This window comes from Malaclemys terrapin, chromosome 9 (assembly GCF_027887155.1).
Source record: "Malaclemys terrapin pileata isolate rMalTer1 chromosome 9, rMalTer1.hap1, whole genome shotgun sequence".
Lineage (NCBI taxonomy): Eukaryota > Metazoa > Chordata > Testudines > Emydidae > Malaclemys > Malaclemys terrapin.
In genome coordinates this window covers 28,584,806-28,605,992 of record NC_071513.1, presented here as the reverse complement: position 1 = coordinate 28,605,992, position 21,187 = coordinate 28,584,806, and the positions used below count along the sequence as shown (strand labels likewise).

Sequence of the window (21,187 nt, the reverse complement as noted above, 5' to 3'; positions counted from 1 at the left end):
GCATTGTAAATTCTCTCATCTCAAAGGCAAGATAAGGCTTTATCCCTCCAGGTTTCTCCTAATTACACTGCTTGATCAGTTCTACCAGCTCATCCATGGCACACAGCCTGTAACATACAGTGAATCTTCTGAATCAAGACTGATATACTACATATGCACTATTTTTACACATGCATAACTATCTACTCACTAAATTGATGATCATAGACCAAGTCCAACTAATTGTATGCAAGCCTCAGTGTTGTGAGCTTGATCCCAATTAGCTCTAAAATTTTCTATCACCATGGAAAATTTGATAATAGATTGTCTTGGTTTCCTGCTAGTTTATTGTACAAGTGCTATTGACTGTCATTCAGATTTCAGAAAAGATAGATGATGATGCATCCATAATCTTTATAAATACAGTAGAAGTAAGAATCTTAGATAATGCACAAAGGAATGATATGGACAAAGTTTATCAATGCTTAGAAGTAGTGCTTCTCAAATGAGGCCACCGTGGCCACCTGAGGGCACCAGGGGCTTTTCATGTGGCCACAGCCTTCTGGGTGGTGTTGGGAAGGGGTGGGGGCGGGGAGAAGCAAAGCAGAGTTGACTAGTAGACTAGTATAGTTGACACCAGTAGCACTAGTAGAATAACTCCTGGTTTACAGAAGTCTAAATGAAATCAGAATTGGACCTCAAATCTGGGATTTAAAACATTGATGCTGAGAGAATTTATGCCAAGACAGCGACACACATTCACTGCCGTTATTAATGACTAAAACCCAGCAAAAAATAACACTTTTGACAGAAACTTACTAGCTAGCAAGTCTCAAAAAGCAAAAGAAACAACAACAAAAAAGACAAGAACGTGCAAAGCACATTATTTGTTTCTATTCTGTTTAGGTCCAATAAACAATAGAGACAACTGTACGTTATTTTTATTATTGAGTTTGCAATAAAAACCTACATTAATAAATTACAATGATTTGGACATGTATATGTGCATATTTATTTGTTTTCCCTAAAGTTAATTAAGTATTTTAGGAAAAATTGTCAGAGGGGCCACCAGCAAGAGTTGGTGGCTGCACTCTGAGGCCACCAAAAAATTTCTTGTGAAACCCCTGGCCTAAAGCATACCAAATGGACCTCAAAGAGGGCCAAATTCTGTTCTCAACTACACACATAACATTAATTGACTTCAACGGAAGTCAGATGAATTCATCTGAGGGCAGAATTTGGCTTTAAAAACTTGTGAATTAAGTTTACTGAGTAAAATTACCTATAGGAAATAAAAAGTGGTATACCTTGACCTTCAGGCTGAAACAAAGTAAACTAAGGTTACCTATAGTCTCCTTTTTATTTTTAGTATGTTACATAAAAACCCTGATTAGTTTGCAGCCTACAGAATTGGTATCTGCAGAGCTAGCTCTAATATGTTTTCATTGAACCTACAGGATAATGTATGCCATTTATTATGCCATTGATCCTGGAAGAGATGTGGCTGTCTCCACTCAGAATGTGTCAAGTAATGCAAGAAAGACAACAAACGGTAAAACAAATACCCCTATAGAGAACATCCTCTGTTTCTTGGGGAGAAACAACAGAATTTGATTTCATCCTGTAAACTTCTAACTTTAATTTTTTTTTTCAACCAGATATTAAGGGGAGTTTCTACTCTTACTTAACACCAGTAGCACTAGTAGAATCACTCCTGATTTACAGAGGTCTAAATGAAATCAGAATTGGACCTCAAATCTGGGATTTAAAACATTGATGCTGAGAAAGAATTTATGCCAAGACAGCAACACACATTCACTGCAGTTATTAATGACTAAAACCCAGCAAAATATCACGTATCAAGCATGTTTTTCCATGGGGACTGCACATTGATATGGTGGGAATGTTCATGTGCTTCGAAGACCCTGAGAACTATGACTATTGTCATTTTTCAAAGAAGTTATAGAAACACAACAAGTTAGCCCTTCTGAGAAACAGCATGCCAAAGTAATGGTCTCTGTTTCAGCAGGAATGATGAATCTTTGTGCAAGCAATCAGGTCAAGGCTGAGAAGATCTTTGCTAAAGGTAAAACAAACTGTAAAAGCAGGTTTCTGGAACACTAGAACAATGGCTGCAATGACAAAAGCTTTGCAGGAGATGAAAGAAATGGATTAATATAATCTTGAAATCCTTGGAGTAAGCAGAAGTCAGTGGGACAGGAATTGATAAAAAGATATTCATAAATGCAATAAAGTCATAACATATTTGAGGAGGCAAAATGGTTACCACCGAGACGGAGTAGCATTAATTATGATTTCCAAAGCTGAAAAAACACTTCGACTGAGGGCCAATTAACAGCCAACTGCTCCAAGCTAGGTTTTAAACATAATACATGAATACATAATACATACAGTGTTTTGCACCAATAGACAACTCTGGTGATGAGATCAAAGATCAGTTCTACAATTGCCTACAAACTCTGGTTGACAATATTCCCAAGCATGACGTTTTCTTAGTAATTGGGGGATTCATCGCCAAAGTTGGGGATGACAACAATGGAGTGGAGAAAGCAATGGGCATTGGTTCCCAAAATGAGAACTGTGAAAGACTGTAGATTCATCATGATTCACCGGAACATCTTGAAGTGTTATCGTATTCCAGTAAATAATTAACTTTACCAAAGCTTTAATTGTACAAACTGCACCTTGATATAAAGTGAACACAGACTAGAATGAATGGTTTAATATAATACTGGTATCAAACAAGGATGCATTCTCTCACCCCTCCTGTTGGGCATTGATATTTACTTTGTTATGAGTGTAGATGAATACAACACAAGCATCACATAGTTTAACATACTAGAAGCTTTTGATTTTGCTGATGACATAGCTCTTCTAAATGACAACTCAAACAACACGCAAGCAAAGACTGAAAGACTGTTTAGCATTGCACAAAAGACAGGCTTCGTAAGTAGTTATGGAAAAAAAAGCAAGCTAATGAAAACTCCAGCAACTCATAACTCAGGCTTTAGGTTAGAAGGCAAAGAAATATAGGAGGTGTGTCAATTCAGATACTCTGGCACTAACATGCATACCAGTGGGGATATTCATAATAAAATAATTTTACAAATAATGTTGTAACTGCATCCACCAACTTTAACAAAATGTGATCATCAAAAATCTAAAACTTAAAAACCAAACTCTGAAACTTCAACTCAAATGTTATTTCCACTTTAATATATGGATGTGAAAGCTGAAAATCCACCAAAGATAGATATATGTCTAAATGCTTTCAAAAGCAAACACCACATTAAAATACTATGTCTTAAATTGAATGAATTTATAAGAAATGCTGAGATTTATCAGAGTTCAACTTTTTATCTCTAAAATTTATCCAGAAAAGAAGATTGAAATATCTGAGATTCACATTAAGAATGAAGCCAGAATGTCTGCCATGGCAGATGTGCCACATTGGGCAGCTGGAGGAACAAATAAAAGGAACTGACCAAAAGAATCTCTCCACTGAGCAGTACTTAGGGTAGATCTTCACTACCCGCCAGATCGACGGGTAGCAATCAATCTATCAGGGATCGATTTATCACGTCTCATCTAGATGCAATAAATCTATCCCCGAATGCACTCCCCATCGACTTTGGAACTCCACCAGGGCAAGAGATGGAAGCGGAGTCAACAGGGGAGCTGCAGCCATCAATCCCACGCCATGAGGATGGGAGGTAAGTTGATCTAAGAGACATCGATTTCGGCTAAGCTATTCTCGTAGCTGAAGTTGTGTATCTTAGATCGATTTCCCCCCCCCCACCCCCAGTGTGGGCTAGCCCTTAGAGAGGGAAAATTTATGGTACTTAACAATAAAGAGGTCATGCAAAGAGTGACCCAGGACAGACAGGAATAGTGGAGCCTGGTTTGTGCCGTAGGCAACATTTGACATCATGAGGATTCAGAGATTCAGATAAAACACTTCTGCCAAACAAATTATTATTTGAGCAATTTAGTCACTAGTTAAAGCATTCTCTGCTTTCTGAAAGCTAATAACAATGAGTTGGACATTTACATTGTACTATGAAAAAATATTGATGTTAATGAATGCCCCAAAATAATTGTCTATACTTCATAAAATTATAAAAGCAAGAGATGGAATAGACAAATTAGAATATCCAGTCCATCTCCCTGTCAATGCAGGATGGTTTCCTTTACCAGTGTTACCAGAGCTTCAAGTGGTAAGGTTTCTACCACTTCCCTTGGAAAACTGTTCCACGAATTTGATATATCTCACTGGCATTCAGTCAAAATTTTCCCTTTCCACTACTCATAATCATGTATCTTTACCCTCAGTATTTACTTTATTTAGACATTTGTAAACTAGTGACAGGTAACTTCCTAATCATTATTCATCCAAGCTCTGTATAATTAGCTTTTAATTTTTTCCTTCTAGGACAGTTCCTCTAGTCCTTGATCACTTATAATTTGCCGATTTGTAAAGAGAGAAATTATTACATTGAATCACAGGGCAGGGATGTATCTGCACATTAATACCAAAATTTGCTTTGACATTTTTGCAGACTATTCAACTGCAAACTCATTGTTGCTCATTGTCATTCTTAGGTCAGCAGACTTTTTCCTTCCCACTGAGTAAGTATTTTTCAGATTGAAGAATTTTAGAAATGTAGGGCCAGAAGGGACCTCAAGAAGTATCTAGTCCATCCCCTTATACTGAGGTAGGATTAAATATAACTAGACCATTCTTGACAGGTCTTTGTCTAACCTGTTCTTACAAATCTTCAGTGATGAGGATTCCACAACCTCTCTAGGTAAATCGTTCCAGCTAATTATCCTTATTGTTAGAAAGTTTTCCCTAATATCTAACCTAAACCTCCCTTATTGAAACTAAACCAATTACTTTTTGTCTTACCTCCACTGGAGATGGAGAACAATTGATCACTGTCCTCTTTATGACAGCTTGTAACATATGTGAAGATTGTTATCATGTCCCCCCTCAGTTTTCTCTAAGCATGGTCAGCTATTTCAACATTTCATCATAGGTCATGTTTTCTTAACCTCTTATCATTTATGTTGCTCTCCTCTGGACTCTCTCCAGTTTGTTCACATCTTTCTTAAAGAGCAGTGCTCAAAACTGGACACCGTATTCCAGCTGCTTTTTATTAATGAGAATGTAACTTTGGTGTTTTCTGTTAATGTTTCTAATTTCTCCTGGTCCTTTTGTATTATTGTAGTTGGTGAATTTTTAGTATCTTCCCATTGCATCTTATTTGCTAGATTTCTTCATTTCCCAAAAATTGCTTTCTTGAAATATAATATCTATGAATTGCTATAGTCAGTGATCCCATCCCTTACTATGCAGAATTCAAGTAGCTCACGGTTCCAAGCTTCCCATTATTCTCACTTTCTCTATTAGTTCTCCTTACCAGTGAATAGAAAATCCAAGATGGCTTCTCATCTACTTGTATATGTTCTTTCTGAGTCATAAAGTTGTCTTGTGAATAACTAAGGAGTTTTTCAATGTAGCCCAGCTGAAATCTGAACAGATAAAATTCCCCCACAGCGGCTTACAATTTAGGATACCCTGAAGATTAGCTCAGGGATGTTCTGTTCCCACTCTGGGTAATCCATAGAAGATGCCCATATGTGTTTTTCCTGTTCTCTATTCTATTGGGCCACATGCCCACTGCCACACATTCCTGTCTACTCTCAGGGGTACACAAATAGAAACCAAGGGTGAAACCTAGCCCCGATTAAGTCAATGGCAAACCTCCCATTGCTTTTAATGGGGCCAGATTTAGACCCCATAGAGCAGAAGTTAGACACATCCTTAATATCCACAACAATTTGTAGCACAGTCAGTGCGGCTGTGCTACAAATACATCACAAAGTTGGCAAAGCTTCACAATGGGGGCTGTTGGAATCCAAAAACAGGTGGTGGTTTCAGCCCACTCTAATGAATTTTGATGCTATAGAAATAACAGCCCAGATGCAAATTTATTTGTATAAAAATAATTTTCATTTAATCAGTCATTTGTGAGATACAGAACTATCAATGGTTTGCCAAGCACTAGAGCAAAACTTGCTGATAATGTCACTTAAAATGAATGAGTTTTGCAGACTGCTAATGCTGAATATGAATGTCTTTTTTTTTTCCTTTCTTTTTTTGAAAACAAAATGTTTTGTGATAGCTAAGATATTTGCATCTGAAAGATAGATAGCAGGGCACAGCAGCTGAGCTTTGTGTTATTTAGATCGTACCAAATGAATTTCATACTCAAGTGAATGTAAAGTTTATATGGTGGTAATAATTGTAATGGAAGGCAAGAGCCTGGCTGGAGAAAACTAGAGAGAAAGAAAAGGATCCCGTCACTCCTACTTTCCTCCTTTCCTTCTTTTATGCCTTGGTCTCACTGAATTTGCTTGCTCATCTCTCCTCATTCCTTATCTCTCTCTAGTTCTTTTGGTGGTACCAGAGGGCTGCACATCTGCAAACCAGTAGAGCACTCCACTCACCTGGAAACACAAGGCCAGAGTACTAAACAAAACAAGGACTAGTCTCTGAATTCATGCTCAATTCCCATCTGATCATGAAATAAGGGCAAGAAACAGATGGCTGAGAATAGCCTGAATAAGCAACAGAGGACAAGAGAAGCTGGGAGGAGACATGGTTAGGGTAATGAAGTGGAAGATATGTGGCATACTTCTGCTTCAAGTGGTAATTGTGGCAGGTCTAGTATAATCTCGGAGGCAGCAGGCCGATGGTCACTATTGCCCATTGGAGTTCACTTTTTTTTAACCCAAATGGAAAATGGTTTTCTGTATAAACTAAAAAGAGAATGGGCCAAATTCATCACTAGTGTAACTGCAGTGATTTCAGTTGAGTTACAGGGGAAATAGATTCTGCCCATGATTTGTAAGTAGGAAAAAGTTTTTTAGTTCTACAAATTTAGAGAACTCCACAATGGATGCTACCCTCTTTTCTCTGTATCACCTGCTTCTCTGTAACGGACACATACTGCTCATTTTTTGTCTGAGCAAAGACTGCTTTATAGTAGAACATCCTTATATTTTTTTAGCTTATGGCTACCCAATGAGCCATAATGGTTCCATAACCAGTCTGTTAGTATTTTGAGTAAGTTAGCTGCTTTAACAGTTGTTCAGGGTGACTGCTTTTCTACTTTCAGACTCAGAAAATTGGATATTATATCCCTGCCCAAAGTTGTTCACACATTTTAATTACAGCAGTGATTCTCAAACTTTTGTACTGGTGACCCCTTTCACATAGCAAGCCTCTGAGTGCGACCCCCCAACCCCCTCATAAATTAAAAACACTTTTTATATATATATATATATAAAACACCATTATAAATAGTGGAGGAAAAGCGGGGTTTGTTGTGGAGGTTGACAGCTCCCCCATGTAATAACCTCATGACCCCCTCAGAGGTCCTAACCTCCAGTTTGAGAATCCCTGTATAACAGTGAAATGCATAATATAAAGAAGGTATTTATAATTGATTTCAGTAGAGTTGAAAGTCTAAATGCCATACCTTCACATAAAACAAAGCTGTATAATGAAAATCCTTATGGAAACAGAGGCAGAGATATGGGGAAATAATGGTCTAGAATGAATTTGGTCCTTCCCCTCTACCCGCAGCCTGAGTGGTTAACTGTCTACATATGTACCCTCTAACCAGCCACTGTAAATTTGGGCAATGGTAACCACTGATCTGACTGAGGAACAGAAAATTCTTTTTGTTTCTTTAGAGGATTACATTGCCAATCCTCAGTTTCTCTCAAGATACGTAATAACAGCCAGGGGATCTAGCCTGTCAGAAAGACATCTATTATCAGGGTTATTTCATCGTCTTTAAGACATCAGATAATGGACTAGCTTTAGGATGGGTGCTGTGGAGTGGTACACATGCCCAAATTTACATTTGAGAGATTGGATTACACCATGGAGAAGATGGCAAACCTTGTTCTTCTGAGAGAAAAAGGAATATGGTGGAACTGCATCTGTGGTCATAGTCTGAGAATCCTTTGAAGCACATCTACGTGGTCCTTTCAAGGATGATGCATAATTGAAGTGGTCAGAGATCTGTTGAAATGGTCAACTGCTAGCAACAATGGACCTCAGTTTTGCCTCTTACTATTATGAGGCTGAATGGAGTGTCACACCCAACCAGCACAGTACCATTCAGTGAAAAGTAAGCTTTGTGCAAACAATTAAATTCTCTTAGAGGCAGAGGTAAAAGTAAGCCGTTCCGGTCTGGTACAGTGTACCGGCAAAAGCCAGTATGCCGTGCCAGACTGGACCAGCTTCCGTGGCAGTGATTTAAAGGGCCCAGGGCTCCAGCCACTGCGGGGACCCTCGGGCCCTTTAAAGCGCTGCCAGAGCTCTGGCAGCTGTGCTCGGGCAGGGATTTAAAGGGCCCGGTGCTCCAGCCGGGCTCCCGCAGTGATTTAAAGGGCCCGGAGCTTCACAGCGGCCAGAGCTCCGGGCCCTTTAATTCGCCCCTGAGCCCCGGGGCTCCCAGCTGCCTCTGCAGCTGGTAGCTCCGGGGTGATTTGATGGTCCTGGCGCTCCCAGCCACAACCAGAACCCCAGGGCCTTTAAATCTTGAAAGGCAAAGCCTCTTCTGGTTGAGACCAAGACTCCAGCATACCGGTAAGTCCTTTAAGTTACTTTCACCCCTGCTTAGAGGTCTTCAGTGGGAAGATAATTTGTACATAATTTACACTTTCTGCAGTGAGGAGGGCCATGTAAGAACCTGGATAGATTGTTATCTTAACAAAAGACAACTCCTGCCATTACAAAGGAGTCTTCAACATTTCTAATGGTTGGATGACATTCATGTACTTGTTTTTGATATACTGAAACTACAGAGGATGACACAGGTATCACAACAATGAACAGATATTAAATGGTACAAGAATGGTGTCAAGGCTGATTCCCCACTCTGGCACTTCAAGTGCAGAAGGTGGGGGCCCGCAAGGATTTTAAAAATTAATACTTGCTACTCCAGGCTTGTATTAAACCCCAAAGGTTGCAGCTTTTCTCTGACCTTGGCTTGGTAAACACTGCCACCACCCAAGTAAAAAACTGCCTCTTGCAAATCCTGGAAAAATTCACTTGGGAAGTTTTCCCTGAGGCCCCTCGGCTTTTCCACCCCTCCCTCAGGGAAGTGGAGAAAGAAAACAACAAAAGGGAAACCCAGCTATTGCCACAAGCTAATTGAAAAACATGCACAGACCTTTCAAGACACAAAACCAATCAGGTTCTTAAAAAGGGTACATTTTATTAGAAACAAAAAGAAAAAAATACACCTGGAACTTAGGCTTTTGCTAGATTTTAAAAGAGCAATTTCAAAAATTAAGCACCCAAAATAGCTTTCTTGGGGGGTTTAGCTTAAAGGTTACAAGCAAACAAAAGCATCTGGGGTTAGAACAGAGAAATCCACAAGCCTTACAGAAAATAAAAGAAATAACCCTAATCGCATCTATCTAAACATTCCCTGTCCCAATGAATTCTTCTAGGTATGGACAATAAATTTTCATACCTGGTTCAAACTTTACACAGCATTTCAGCTGCACCCATCTCTTCTGCCTAGAGAGATCAACAGAGACAAAAGGAAAGCTTTTTTCCCATTTTAAAAAGTTCTAGCCTTCCCATTGGCTCTTTTGGTCAGGTGTTTACCTGGGGGACTTTTTAACCCTTTATAGGTAAAGCAAGCAGCCACCAAGAGGGACTTTATAGCTAACTGGCTGGCTGGGTGTCCATAAAAGGGAGCTACCCCCATCCCCTTCATTTATCACAAATGGCGAGGAGATTTTGATGGACTTGTAGAAACATCTATTACACCTTTACAAGAATAATAAACTAAAAATTCAAGAGTTTAAAAGCAAGAATTTGTGACTGAATCAAAATTCAAAGATGGCCAGTACACTGCTGCCATGTGAAATTCATAAGCACAACACTTTGAGCTAAGTGTTTCTTTTTATGTTTTTACACATTTTAAAGCAAAAAATAAGTCAAGAGGAAGGGAAAGCCAAGCAGAACAATTTCCAGGCAGGAAGCCTGACCTGGCTTCACCCCTGAGTGACCAGAATCTCCTTCTTTCCCAGGATAACATCCCTGTGACTCCCCAAATCTACAAAAAATTAGCCAATCCTGAGATAACATTCAGAGTGAAAGAGGCAGACCTCTTCACGGTACACAGAAGGCTAGAGTAAAGGCTATTCTGTCCATGCATCTGAATCTATTCTGTAAAGTCACTGTACAATGAGTTTTCATTTCAATAAACTATTCACAGAATAGCTAGAAAGTGCTATATCTCTTTTATAACTCATACTTATTGGAAAGCAGTTGGTTGAGAATTTGAATAGAAAACCATATCAAGCATTGTATTGGCTTCTGGATGCACCTGTGGGGAATTGCTTAATCAGGAATAATTTTATTTTGGTACATCACTGTAGCACTTCACAAACACAGCCTTACAATTTGTCACACTTTCTTTATCCTGTGCTAATGCTCATGGAAGCCCCATCTTTGCACACCTGGAACAAAGAAAAGTTTCAGACTTAATTAAAAAGCTGAAACTTCAGAAGAGATATTTAGTAGCTCTGAACAGAACTGCAAGTCCCACTCCTGCAGGCTTCGTAGGTCGGGGTCATCAACAAGACTGAAGTTAGAAGGGCACATTGTTAATACTATTTCGTACCTTTGTTTTTTGTTGTTGTGTTTTTGTTTTTTGGGGGGTTTTTTGTTTGTTTGTTTTTTGCTGCTAGGTCCAGTGTGGGGTTGTATTACCCAGCAAGATACCTCAGGCTAAATTCTAAGATCATTCAGTTTTACTCCCCAACTGGCATATATTGGTACTGAAAAGCAGTGTTTATTGTGCACAGACATGCCTTATGCACAGGCATCCAGTGTCCCCTGTCACTGCACATGCAGCTTTATGTACCTGCTCCTGACAGAAATAATCAAGCTTTCACTTGAGTTAAGACATTTACATGCCAAGCCACATGGATCATACACGAGGAACCATAGTCTATGTACCTGAAAATACTGTGAGGGTCTACTCCTGAGGATGAATTGGAGACAGCTTCTCCGTGAAATCTGAGCTAGTCAGAATTGCCTCACACGCCCCTTATTTCTCCATGGCTTTTTTGGCATGCACATTGGTACAAATGCCACCCAGAATGGAGTTCTCCTGTAGAGCAACTTGTTTCTAATACTGACTTACAAACCAAGTAACCAGAAATACTGTACTATTAAACTATAAAAGAACCCACTTTCTCTTACACCTCCTCCTCTGAGAATCAGACTGTTATAAACCTATTCTAAAAATAAGTGTCAGGTGTTACATGTAGATTCTGAATGTTACTGTACCTGTGCCAATCTCATTCCTGCCAAAACATTCTCCCACCCAGTTGTAAAGAAAGGAACAGAATCTGTTAGTGACTCAGAGTCATGGGTTAGAGGGGGAAGATAGTGTCTCCAACACTATACCGATGAAAGAGCATTAGTGTGATACTCTCATTCTTTACCACTCTATATGCCAGATAGCAGTGTATGCTACTGTGGATCCCTCTGTACTTCCTTGAGTATGAGCTGCCTTATTTAGTGTGGTTTTCAAGGTCCAAGTTTGAATTCTGAACCCAATTTCTCCACCTGAAGTAACAGTGCAACAGGGAGAGGTATAGGGGGTGGCCTCTTAGGACTCTGCTGTATTATCCAAAGTGACCAAAATTGTAAGGAAGAAGATGTGTCATGTATAACATGAGTCATGTGCGGGGTAAGATTACAGAGCGAAAAACAAGTTATTCTAGAGATGCATGCTAATCATGGATCTGGCTGCCTATTCAGATGTCTGTTCAGATTCCAAACAATGGACAGATTTTTTAATTATAGATAATAACCTACTAAAAGTGAGTAACATTTGGCAACTGTTAATAGAGGCATATTTCAACAACTAATATTCCTTTCTGCAAACAGTCGCATTTTACTATAAGTAATCTGAATTTATGTTTTACAAAATGAGGAAATTAGAGAATTTAGCAGTAAATCTGCTGGTACTATTTAGGGAGCATTTAATTTGCTAGTGCTACATTTCTTTATGCAGTTAGTGCAAATTTACAGTTTTCTCTGGGGAGGTATATAAACCAGTTTCTATTTGCTAGGTCCTAGAAAAAAATGGTGGTGTGATATAGGTGCAGAAACATCTCAACAATATTGAAAATTGCTCTGAATTTAAACATGGATATAGCACTGAGAATGCCCCAGTCAGTCTTGAATGATCCACTTGTCACGACTCAGAGGAAAGGATAGAGCAGAATGTGGCTGTGTGTTCTTAGGGAAGGTGGAGAAGGGAGGAGGGGATTCAGTCGACCAGCTGTTTTGCTGTCTCACTGACTGCCTGCTGTTATATAGACTTGAATTCAAAGTGATGCTTTTAATATTTAAAGCCTTGAATGTACTGGGTCTTAATTATCTTGTCAGTCTTCTGACACGCTCTGTACCATCTTGCCCTTTTAGATTAAAAGGAACAGGGCTTTTGGTCGCAGGGTTAGTAGGAGTAGAATGGGTATATTTTTGTTTCTGTTGCTCAGTATCTGCAGAGAATGCCCTGCCTTCTGATCTCAGAAAGGCTGTCATTTTAGCTTCTTATAACAAGACATTAAGACTTTATTTCTTAAGGCATTTAGCACAGTGTAGTGATTTTGCTTTTAAATATTTTCTCCGTGATTTTGCTAGGTTTTAACTGGAGTTTTAAATGCTATGTGTAGTATCTATCCATGTACGGTACCAATGATGAATAAGCACCAGGCACATATATATTTTACTGCTCTAATTTCTATTTAATACAGAATACCAATGTTTTCAATCTCCTTAGAGTAAAAGATTACAAAACCATAACATACCTCTCTGATGTTTTGGCCAACCACTTTTAGACATACTAATAACCAAGAATTAAACAAAAAAACTTAGAAGAGGGAGAATTAAAAGATATTGATGTTCCTCAGACCACCCCACACACTTTTATTCATCCTGGAAGGATAACTCACTTACCTGCACATCAAAAATTCTCTGGGGAAAAATTTCAAGACTTCTTTTCCTAAGGAGCTGTAGGCTGAGCTCCTGAATTTCCAAATTATAGTCTCAAAATTTTATTAATCTAGACTGTTTTATATTTTCTCCTTCTCAGGCTGTTCCCCCTATCATCCAGCTATTTCAAACTGGGTGCCTTGCAGCATTGTCTGAAATGCCAATTCACAAAGGCCTCAATTTAAACTGCCACTGCATTTGGGAATGTCCTTTCATATTGGTATTCTGGAAGGAAAGACCATGAAATCTGAAGCAGAAAACCAGATCTGGTTTGGGCCTGGCATTGTATGTATTAAGGATGAAGTTCATACATGTGCTGAGGGCCAACACGAGGCCTAGTTTGAGGGCTTAAGTGGGGCATAGTCTTGGTGCAGGCCCTTTGTCCAAGATTGAATTTCACCTTAAATCCCACCTTCTTGTCACAATATAAAGTTCATAATCCTTTTTCCTTGATGGGTGAAAATTTAGTTCTCAGCAGTCTTGCCCACAGTCCCTACCTCTTTCTATTATGATCTTGGGCTTGACCCTCAGACTCCTGCATCCCCTTTTCACTTTCTATTATTCAGTCCCTTAGTTCTGTCAACAGGAGGGTGGAGGGATTTCCACTGGAGGATAAACCTAGTCCTCAAATCATAATAAATATTGCTTTTCTTTAATTATCTTACCTGATTCTGATTCTCAGACAACTGTCAAAAACTGCTGTAGGTGTGTTATAGGAAATAATCCTGCACTGGTAAAGGTCAATTTAGGTGGCATATTGGGTATTTTCCATCTTCATTACTATGATTTATAATTCTGTGACAGTATTCTATAACCCAGGGTAGGTAGTCCCAATCAATGCCTACACTTACTGTATATATAGGACCCCAATCTGTACTCTTCAGCTTCTCCCATTAAGTAAACCAATTCTTAAAAAAGAGAAAGCATTTGTGCTTTGGTTCAATTCACTGATAATCAGAAACTCTAGTTTAATTGTTCTATGAGGATGAAGGATTTAGCAATGAGGCCAGATTACTCATCAGAGTCTTGTATTTATAGTGACCAACCCTTGCTGTGATTTCACTATAATAATATTTTTAAAAAACTTACAATTATGATTGGCAAGAAAACATAGGGATTCTTAGCAACATTTAATAGATTAGTTGTTGCAAAAGGATTATTGCCAAAAATCATTAGATGCAGTTTTAAACCACTAAGAGGAGTCAGAGAGGAATTTTGGACAGTTCTGGCTCAACTCAAATTTTTCCAATGATGAGTCAGAAATTGAAATGGGGAAATAGTGGGACTTGGTTATCCCAAAGGTTCCTTGGGAGCCATAACAATAAATTGATTGTTTGTTTCACTTTTGAAATTGGTGAGCCTGCAAGGGCAATGATGAGACACTTATTTAAGTTTCTGCTTGAAAATCCAGCACTAATTCTAAGGAAGTCTGTGCTTGTGGACGCTCTCTTCTTTTCCAAATCTGTTTGTCTACAGGATGAATTGAAAGCATGGGGTGAACCCCTCATTTTTGTAAATAATATGTGCACCAAGGTTATCCACTCAAGTATCAGATTATGTTTCTTGAAGTAGAGTTCTTGAAATATGGGATTTAGGGGGGAAAGGCTAAGTATCATCCAGCTCAGTGCATGCAAGGCTGCTTTTGTGGCCGATCATAATATTTAGCAGAGTACCTCCAACATGCTTTAAGATTTTACATATTGCATTTGGTAAATGTGGGAGACTCACTGTTTCTGACATGTTGCTACAAGCAGGTAGTGATTTAATGAAAAGCAAAAAGACTGAAAAGGGGTTTGCCAGATCCCTGTGTGATGTGAATGTTAACAAGCACAGTCACGTCATCAGCATCCCTGCTCTTCACTCCTCCCTCCCATCTTTCCTCTCTCTTTTATGAGCCAGCTTGAAATCAGGGAATTACATGCTAAGGAAAACCCTTCAGATAAACATATAATTATTCTGAACAGGATCAATGCAGCACAGTTAATCAGTTTACCAACTGAATTAATTTTTATTTTTTTCATGTCTGCATCTCCTGTGGAGAATGGAGAAATTCAAGATTTAAGGGAAAAAATTGGTTGCATTTGTGAAATGGTATTTATATCTGAGCATTCATTATGAAAGGAACCTCTACTGCAGGCTGTTTTGGCAGACAAACATTACTTTCCATCAGCAGGACTTTGAATAGCTGACGCCATGTGAAGTTATTGCTAAAGGTACACTTAAGAAATAGCTGATTTCCTATTTTAATTTCCAGCTGTTTAATAACATCCCATTCTCCTCAGAGCCCCAACTATTTGTTTTTGTTTTATGAAAACAGTGAATTGTTGTGTAGAAGCTTAAATTTATTTGCACAATATGCCAATTAGATACAAAAACGTTTTAAAGAAACTAATGCAAACTACTTAATTCAGGAAGCACAGGAAGCCTCAGAGCTGTTATTTTAAAATCTAGGTAATAACCCTTTTGTATTTTATTTAAAAATTTAAAATTAAGCAGCCTGAATTTTATAGTTATAAGTGCAATAGAGATTCAGAAGTACAACTTGCAGACACCAAAACTATTTTCGATATAGGGCTAGTGTCAGTCTTTCATTGCGCTATTTACATACATATGAAAATGGGTGACTTTTCAGTTTAGAAGTGTACTTGTGATAAAACGTGGACTTATCTGCAAAGCTTCATTGGATTGTACAGTAAATAGAGGTGCTGATTGTTAATAGGTTAAAATGCATTAGAAGCCTCCAGGTAGTAGCATTACAGGAGTAAGCATTAAGGTACACTTTGCCACCGAGTACTCATTTTAATATGCTCAGTTTTCACATAGCTAAACAGAAAAAAAATACATGAGAACAATTATGAAACCATGTTGTTTAACATATTTTACATTCTACAATGCTTGTGGAAAATATTTTGCCCAACATTGTGACCAAAGAATTTAAATAAAATGAGGTAAAGATCACCCTCTTATATTAATGTTTTCAGTCCACAGAGATATATTATTCCAATGAAAGTATTTGCTTGTGGTAAGAAAATGATACACATCAGGATAAATAAAGCATCAATGATTTGTGTGAGAAAAAAGAAAGTGAAATACATTTGAAATACGGAAATAATTGAATCAAGAGTAATAGAAAAAACTCACTACAAAACCAAAAAATATTTTTTTCAAAATCACACATACCAATCCTTCTTTGAAAATACCTCTTTTTTTTAAAGCCACTACTTCTACGATCTATGTGTTAATCCTCTCAGAATATGTGTGTGTATCCTAAAGGCAAATTCAATAATACAAAGCTATCCAGAGTCCTCATTGCCAGATCCAGAACAAGCTTCACAAATCAGTTTCTCAAGTCTTTCACAGCCTTCCCTGGGCGTCCACAATGTGAAATCCAGACATCTATTATTGACAGTCTGTTCCTAAGGAAGAATCCATCTATAAATACAAGATGCCACCTTACTATAATGCTGTTCCTGAGAGGCCATTAATTTATACATTGTGGCAAGTAATGCCTCTTAAAGGGAAGGAACAGAAGGATTGTCCTTGGGTTGCAATTCAGGGCATGGCTACCTCTTACAACAGTATGACATAGCGTGAGATGCACTGTGGGTATTCAAGTGTCTTAAAATATTAACATCAATTTTGTGGCTTTCTTCCATGACCTCTTACATTACTCTGATGTTGCTGATACTCAGCATAAATTAGTTTGCAAAATTCATTAGCTGATTTAAAAATAAAGTTTCAGTAGCTGCAATGAAAGTTATAAAAGACACAAATTCCTCTTACTGTGGTCACCTTACTTTAATATTTAACATTGTTGTATTCAGTGTTGTTGTAGCCATGCTGGTCCTAGGATATTAGCAAGATAAGGTGGGTGAGGTAATATCTTCTATTGGACCAACTTCTGTTAGTGAGAGAGACAAGCTTTTGAGATTACACAGACTCCAGACCTGAAGAAGAGCTCTGTGTAAGCTCAAAAGCTTGAATTTCTCACCCACCTTATCTCTTTAATATTTAAATTAATTAAGAATGTATTTTAAAGGGCAAATGGGGTACATTTTTACAGAGTCTGATTACTGAACACTATGTTAAAATGCTACAGTTGTAATGTGTTGCTTTCTGTAGTCGAGGTTAAATTCTACCTTCAGAACACAGTGATTTTACTGCAAATGTCACAGAGAGGTGGTGTTATAATAGGGGTAGTTATGATGTGGTTTCATGGAACTGGGAGCCAGGCTATATCAGTTTGGGGTACTAGTAATAGTTAAATTCCACATCTAGGTCCTTGTTACAAATTCTAACTTCTGATCCTTTTTAAATAAATACATTTAAGCAAGAGGTGCAGAATATGTCACAATATAAGTAGCTAAGTTGTCGTGTCAGGCTTTGTCATGTGAGCATTTTCGGAGGTAAATCCTTCAGTGTGGGTGATTCATATAGATAAGTTATATATCACTTGAACACCACTAGCAGTCTGCAGCTTCATCCTGACTAATGTATTAAAATCTATTTAGCAGAATAACTATACCTAGTGAAATTGCTACACAGCATACAAAAGAAGCTACAATGCAACAGTGACAATGATGAACTCAATTGTAGTAAAGTTAGGGATTTCCAGCTGATTTTGAACTAATTGTTACCATATTACATTGTCAGCTATGATATTGTATTTGTTAGAACCCTTTTCTTTGACTACATGAGGCGTTCAATAATATCTGAAGCACATATTTGTACAGGGCAAATATTAAGGTAAAATATGGTAGTGTAATACTTGTTTGGTAATGATACACACGTAGCTTACATTATCTTCATGCACACAGTACTCATATTACTAAAGAAAATCCCTCAATTCTATACACATTTCAGTCATCGATGCACTATACTTATTTATATTTGAATTCACAAAACCAGGCAAATGTTACATGAGGATACCCCAATGTTTCTTGTGTGATATGTGACATGCAGTCTATATATAAAAATACTGGCAGACATAGCAGGTTTTAAAATATATAAAATGTCCACCATCAAACAGGCAATTTAATATTGGGAGACTACATGGTGAACATCTGAATGGCACATTAAAAAAAAATCTCCTGTTTGTATGCACTAAAACTATTTGCTCATTGTGGAAAAGTTGCTGATGCTACTGTCATAGTCTGTTACCCAAGATGTAGTCAGATTATATCAAAAGGATGAAGAGGTAACAGGGAATATTCTGAAATGCAGCAACAAGTATTATTTAAATATTACTAGTTGCATTACATTACAACTTAACTCATAATTTTAGATACCATAACATTCTCTGCGACTTTTTAACCTTTTAAATACTGGCAAAGATCTATATAATCAGATTCTTCTTTTCACCAGCACCAGCGTATGATTTCAATTAATGTAATTGGGCTATCAATCATATATCGGGTGATTTCAAGATCCATCCTTGCTGACTGGTTTATGATAATTAGCCTCTCAACTAGCCTGAGCTGAAGACACCTGAGAAACAAACGACATGCATTTCCATAGATGCCATCTGCCTTATGATACTGTATGGTTGTAGAGAGAGTAGGGTGTTTACAATTGTAAGATAAGTGACGATCACTTAGCCCAGTTTCAGTTAACTGTGAAGATATATTTCAGCATCATTAAATCAAAGCCAGTCACAGTTATGAATGTGAAGGCTTTAAAGAAAACTACAGCCATCCAGTTTAACCCTATAATATATTTAAAATCCCATTACAGAAAACATATATTCACAGATACCTTAACCATAAAAATTGCAGCTATTTCCCATACATAATGGGAGAGCATTTTATAGCAGAAATTAGTTGGTCTGTGAGACCAACACCTCATTAGAAACTGTATAACTATGGTAATGTATGTGCTATGTAAACACACTTTTTCCTATTCAGGAGAAATTTAAAACACTTATCACAAACAATTTTTCACTCTTCAATCCAAATCAATCTGTTTGCAATACAGCAGAGCACCACAAAAGAAAACGTTTCCCATCTTATTTCTGTGTTTATGAAACTACAAATGTGCAGGGAAATCATAATCCCTGTCAAGTTAGCTTGCTGGGGAAACTCTTCTAAGCTGTTCACAGACAAGCAGCTCTTCTCATTTCCTCTTGCACTCTCCATATATGGCAAAGACTGCACTGTCCACGGTACTAGTGATTGTCAGAGAAGCGTATGCATTATACAAAACATAGAGATACTAACAAGAGAAGCTGGGAAGCCTGCACAAATCAGGATATAATAAAAGAATCAGAATTCCATAGTTCGGTCACTGGTATCTTGCCTTCTCTGTGTATCACCCTAAAAACTACACACGAGTGCTGCATACATGCACAACCACTGCATGAAGTCACCTGATATGAGCAAAAGAAAACTAATCAGGGAAAATTTAAAGACAACCAAACATAATATCATCACGCTGCAAGGCATAATGGAGTCTTAAGGCACAAACACTATAGTTATGCCTGCATTTATCCACAAATGCATTAGATCACTACTCAGTTCTCAGCAGAGATTCCAACAGCATGTTTTGCAGCTCATACCAGGTTTGTGTTCAGTCAGAGCTCTGAGAACTGTTGTATCAAACAGCATATGGATTTTTAGAACTAAACTAACTCCTGACAAAATAAAAAATACAGAAGCAGAAATGTAAATTTCAGAGTCAAAGCATAGATAATACATGGTAATAAATGATCGTACCTTTCATCCAATCCACTACTTGCTTGGGCGTCCACTTGCTAATAGGTTCCATAACGAGAGCCATCATCAGATCACTTTATCATTCACACCAAAATCAGAAAAAGACTGGGGAAAATCTATCAGCGCATGGCCGGGATGAGAGAGCTGTAGGATTTTACAATGCAGTCCAAAGACGAGATGATGCTTTGTCCCTCCAGGTTTCTCCTGCACTGATTCAGTAATGTATAAAATTACACTGCTTGATCAGCTCTAGCACCTCCCCCACTGCACACAGCCTGCAACACAGTGGAGCACACTGAATCAGGAAATGGTGCAGTATGTATATACTTACTTACAAAAGCCTATACCCAATGATCTACTTATTAGACTGATATAAAATTATAGTGCTCTAAGAGCAATTGAGGCTCACGTTATTCCAAACTCACAGCTTTATGGAGCTTGATTCCAATCAGCTCTGGGATCTTCATAAGGGGGAAATATCACTACTGTAACTTGATAACAGATTGTCTTGGCTTTATTGTAAATATGCTAACTGTCGTTCAAATTAAAGAGAAGATAGAAATATCATAATATCACTTGGCATCTGGCAAAATACTGACCATCTCTATCTTTACCATACAAAATGTTGCTGGAATCTTATAATATATAATCATGTAATTCAGAATGTCAAACACAGTAGAGGGAGTTTTACCAAGGTAAAACTCACTATCTAAAGAAACATCTTTTTTCTGGCCACATTCAGGGCCAGTACCTTTCCCCCTCTGAGTCTCTCCTTTCTATAGTGAAGGAATGCCAGCCTACCATGTTGGGGTCCCTTTTTTTTAACCATAATCCATTAATTCTAATAAAAACAGCCAAAAGGTAGCACTGGAACTATCAGTTAATTCATTCACCTTTTGTTGGAGAGAGGAATAATGGTAAAGTTTTGGGACCTTTTAAAAATGATAAAGGTAAGAAGTCTCAATCATGGATTAACCTCACTCAGGTGTGCCAAATGGTGCTTCTCAGGCCCTTTGTATCTCGTATAGCAAATATCCCACATCAATGTGGTTGAATAGGTGCATGCTCTGTCTGATGCTCTGAGATATACTGAGGTACTGCCACACTGGCTAGGAGACTAGCTTAGGCTCCAGGAAGAGTCAAAGAAAGGGACACCTCACCTCTGAGTTTTTCTCTAAGCTCCAGCCCTCTTCTCAGAGATCTTTCATTTTTGATTCCCTTTGCCACATTCAATAGCCTATGAGGGCACATTCATTAATTCCACGCAGCTGGCCTAGTGCTGCCAGCCAGAAAATCCCTGTAGGTTAGGCAACTGAGGTCCTATCTTCAACTAGAAAGACAGAGGTAAGACCTTCCCTGCTGGGCTGTG

General features: G+C 38.2%; 1 protein-coding gene across 1 annotated transcript in view; it reads right to left on the bottom strand.

The window, feature by feature from the left end:
- Positions 1-19,970, bottom strand: part of LOC128843372 (connector enhancer of kinase suppressor of ras 2-like) — a 530,962-nt gene extending 510,992 nt beyond the window's left edge. Inside the window, exon 1 of the mRNA XM_054040175.1 lies at positions 19,819-19,970. Coding sequence (XP_053896150.1) covers positions 19,819-19,885 — 67 coding nt within the window. The 5' untranslated portion in view covers positions 19,886-19,970. The remainder of the gene's footprint in view (positions 1-19,818) is intronic.
- Between the last annotated feature and the right edge of the window lie 1,217 nt (positions 19,971-21,187).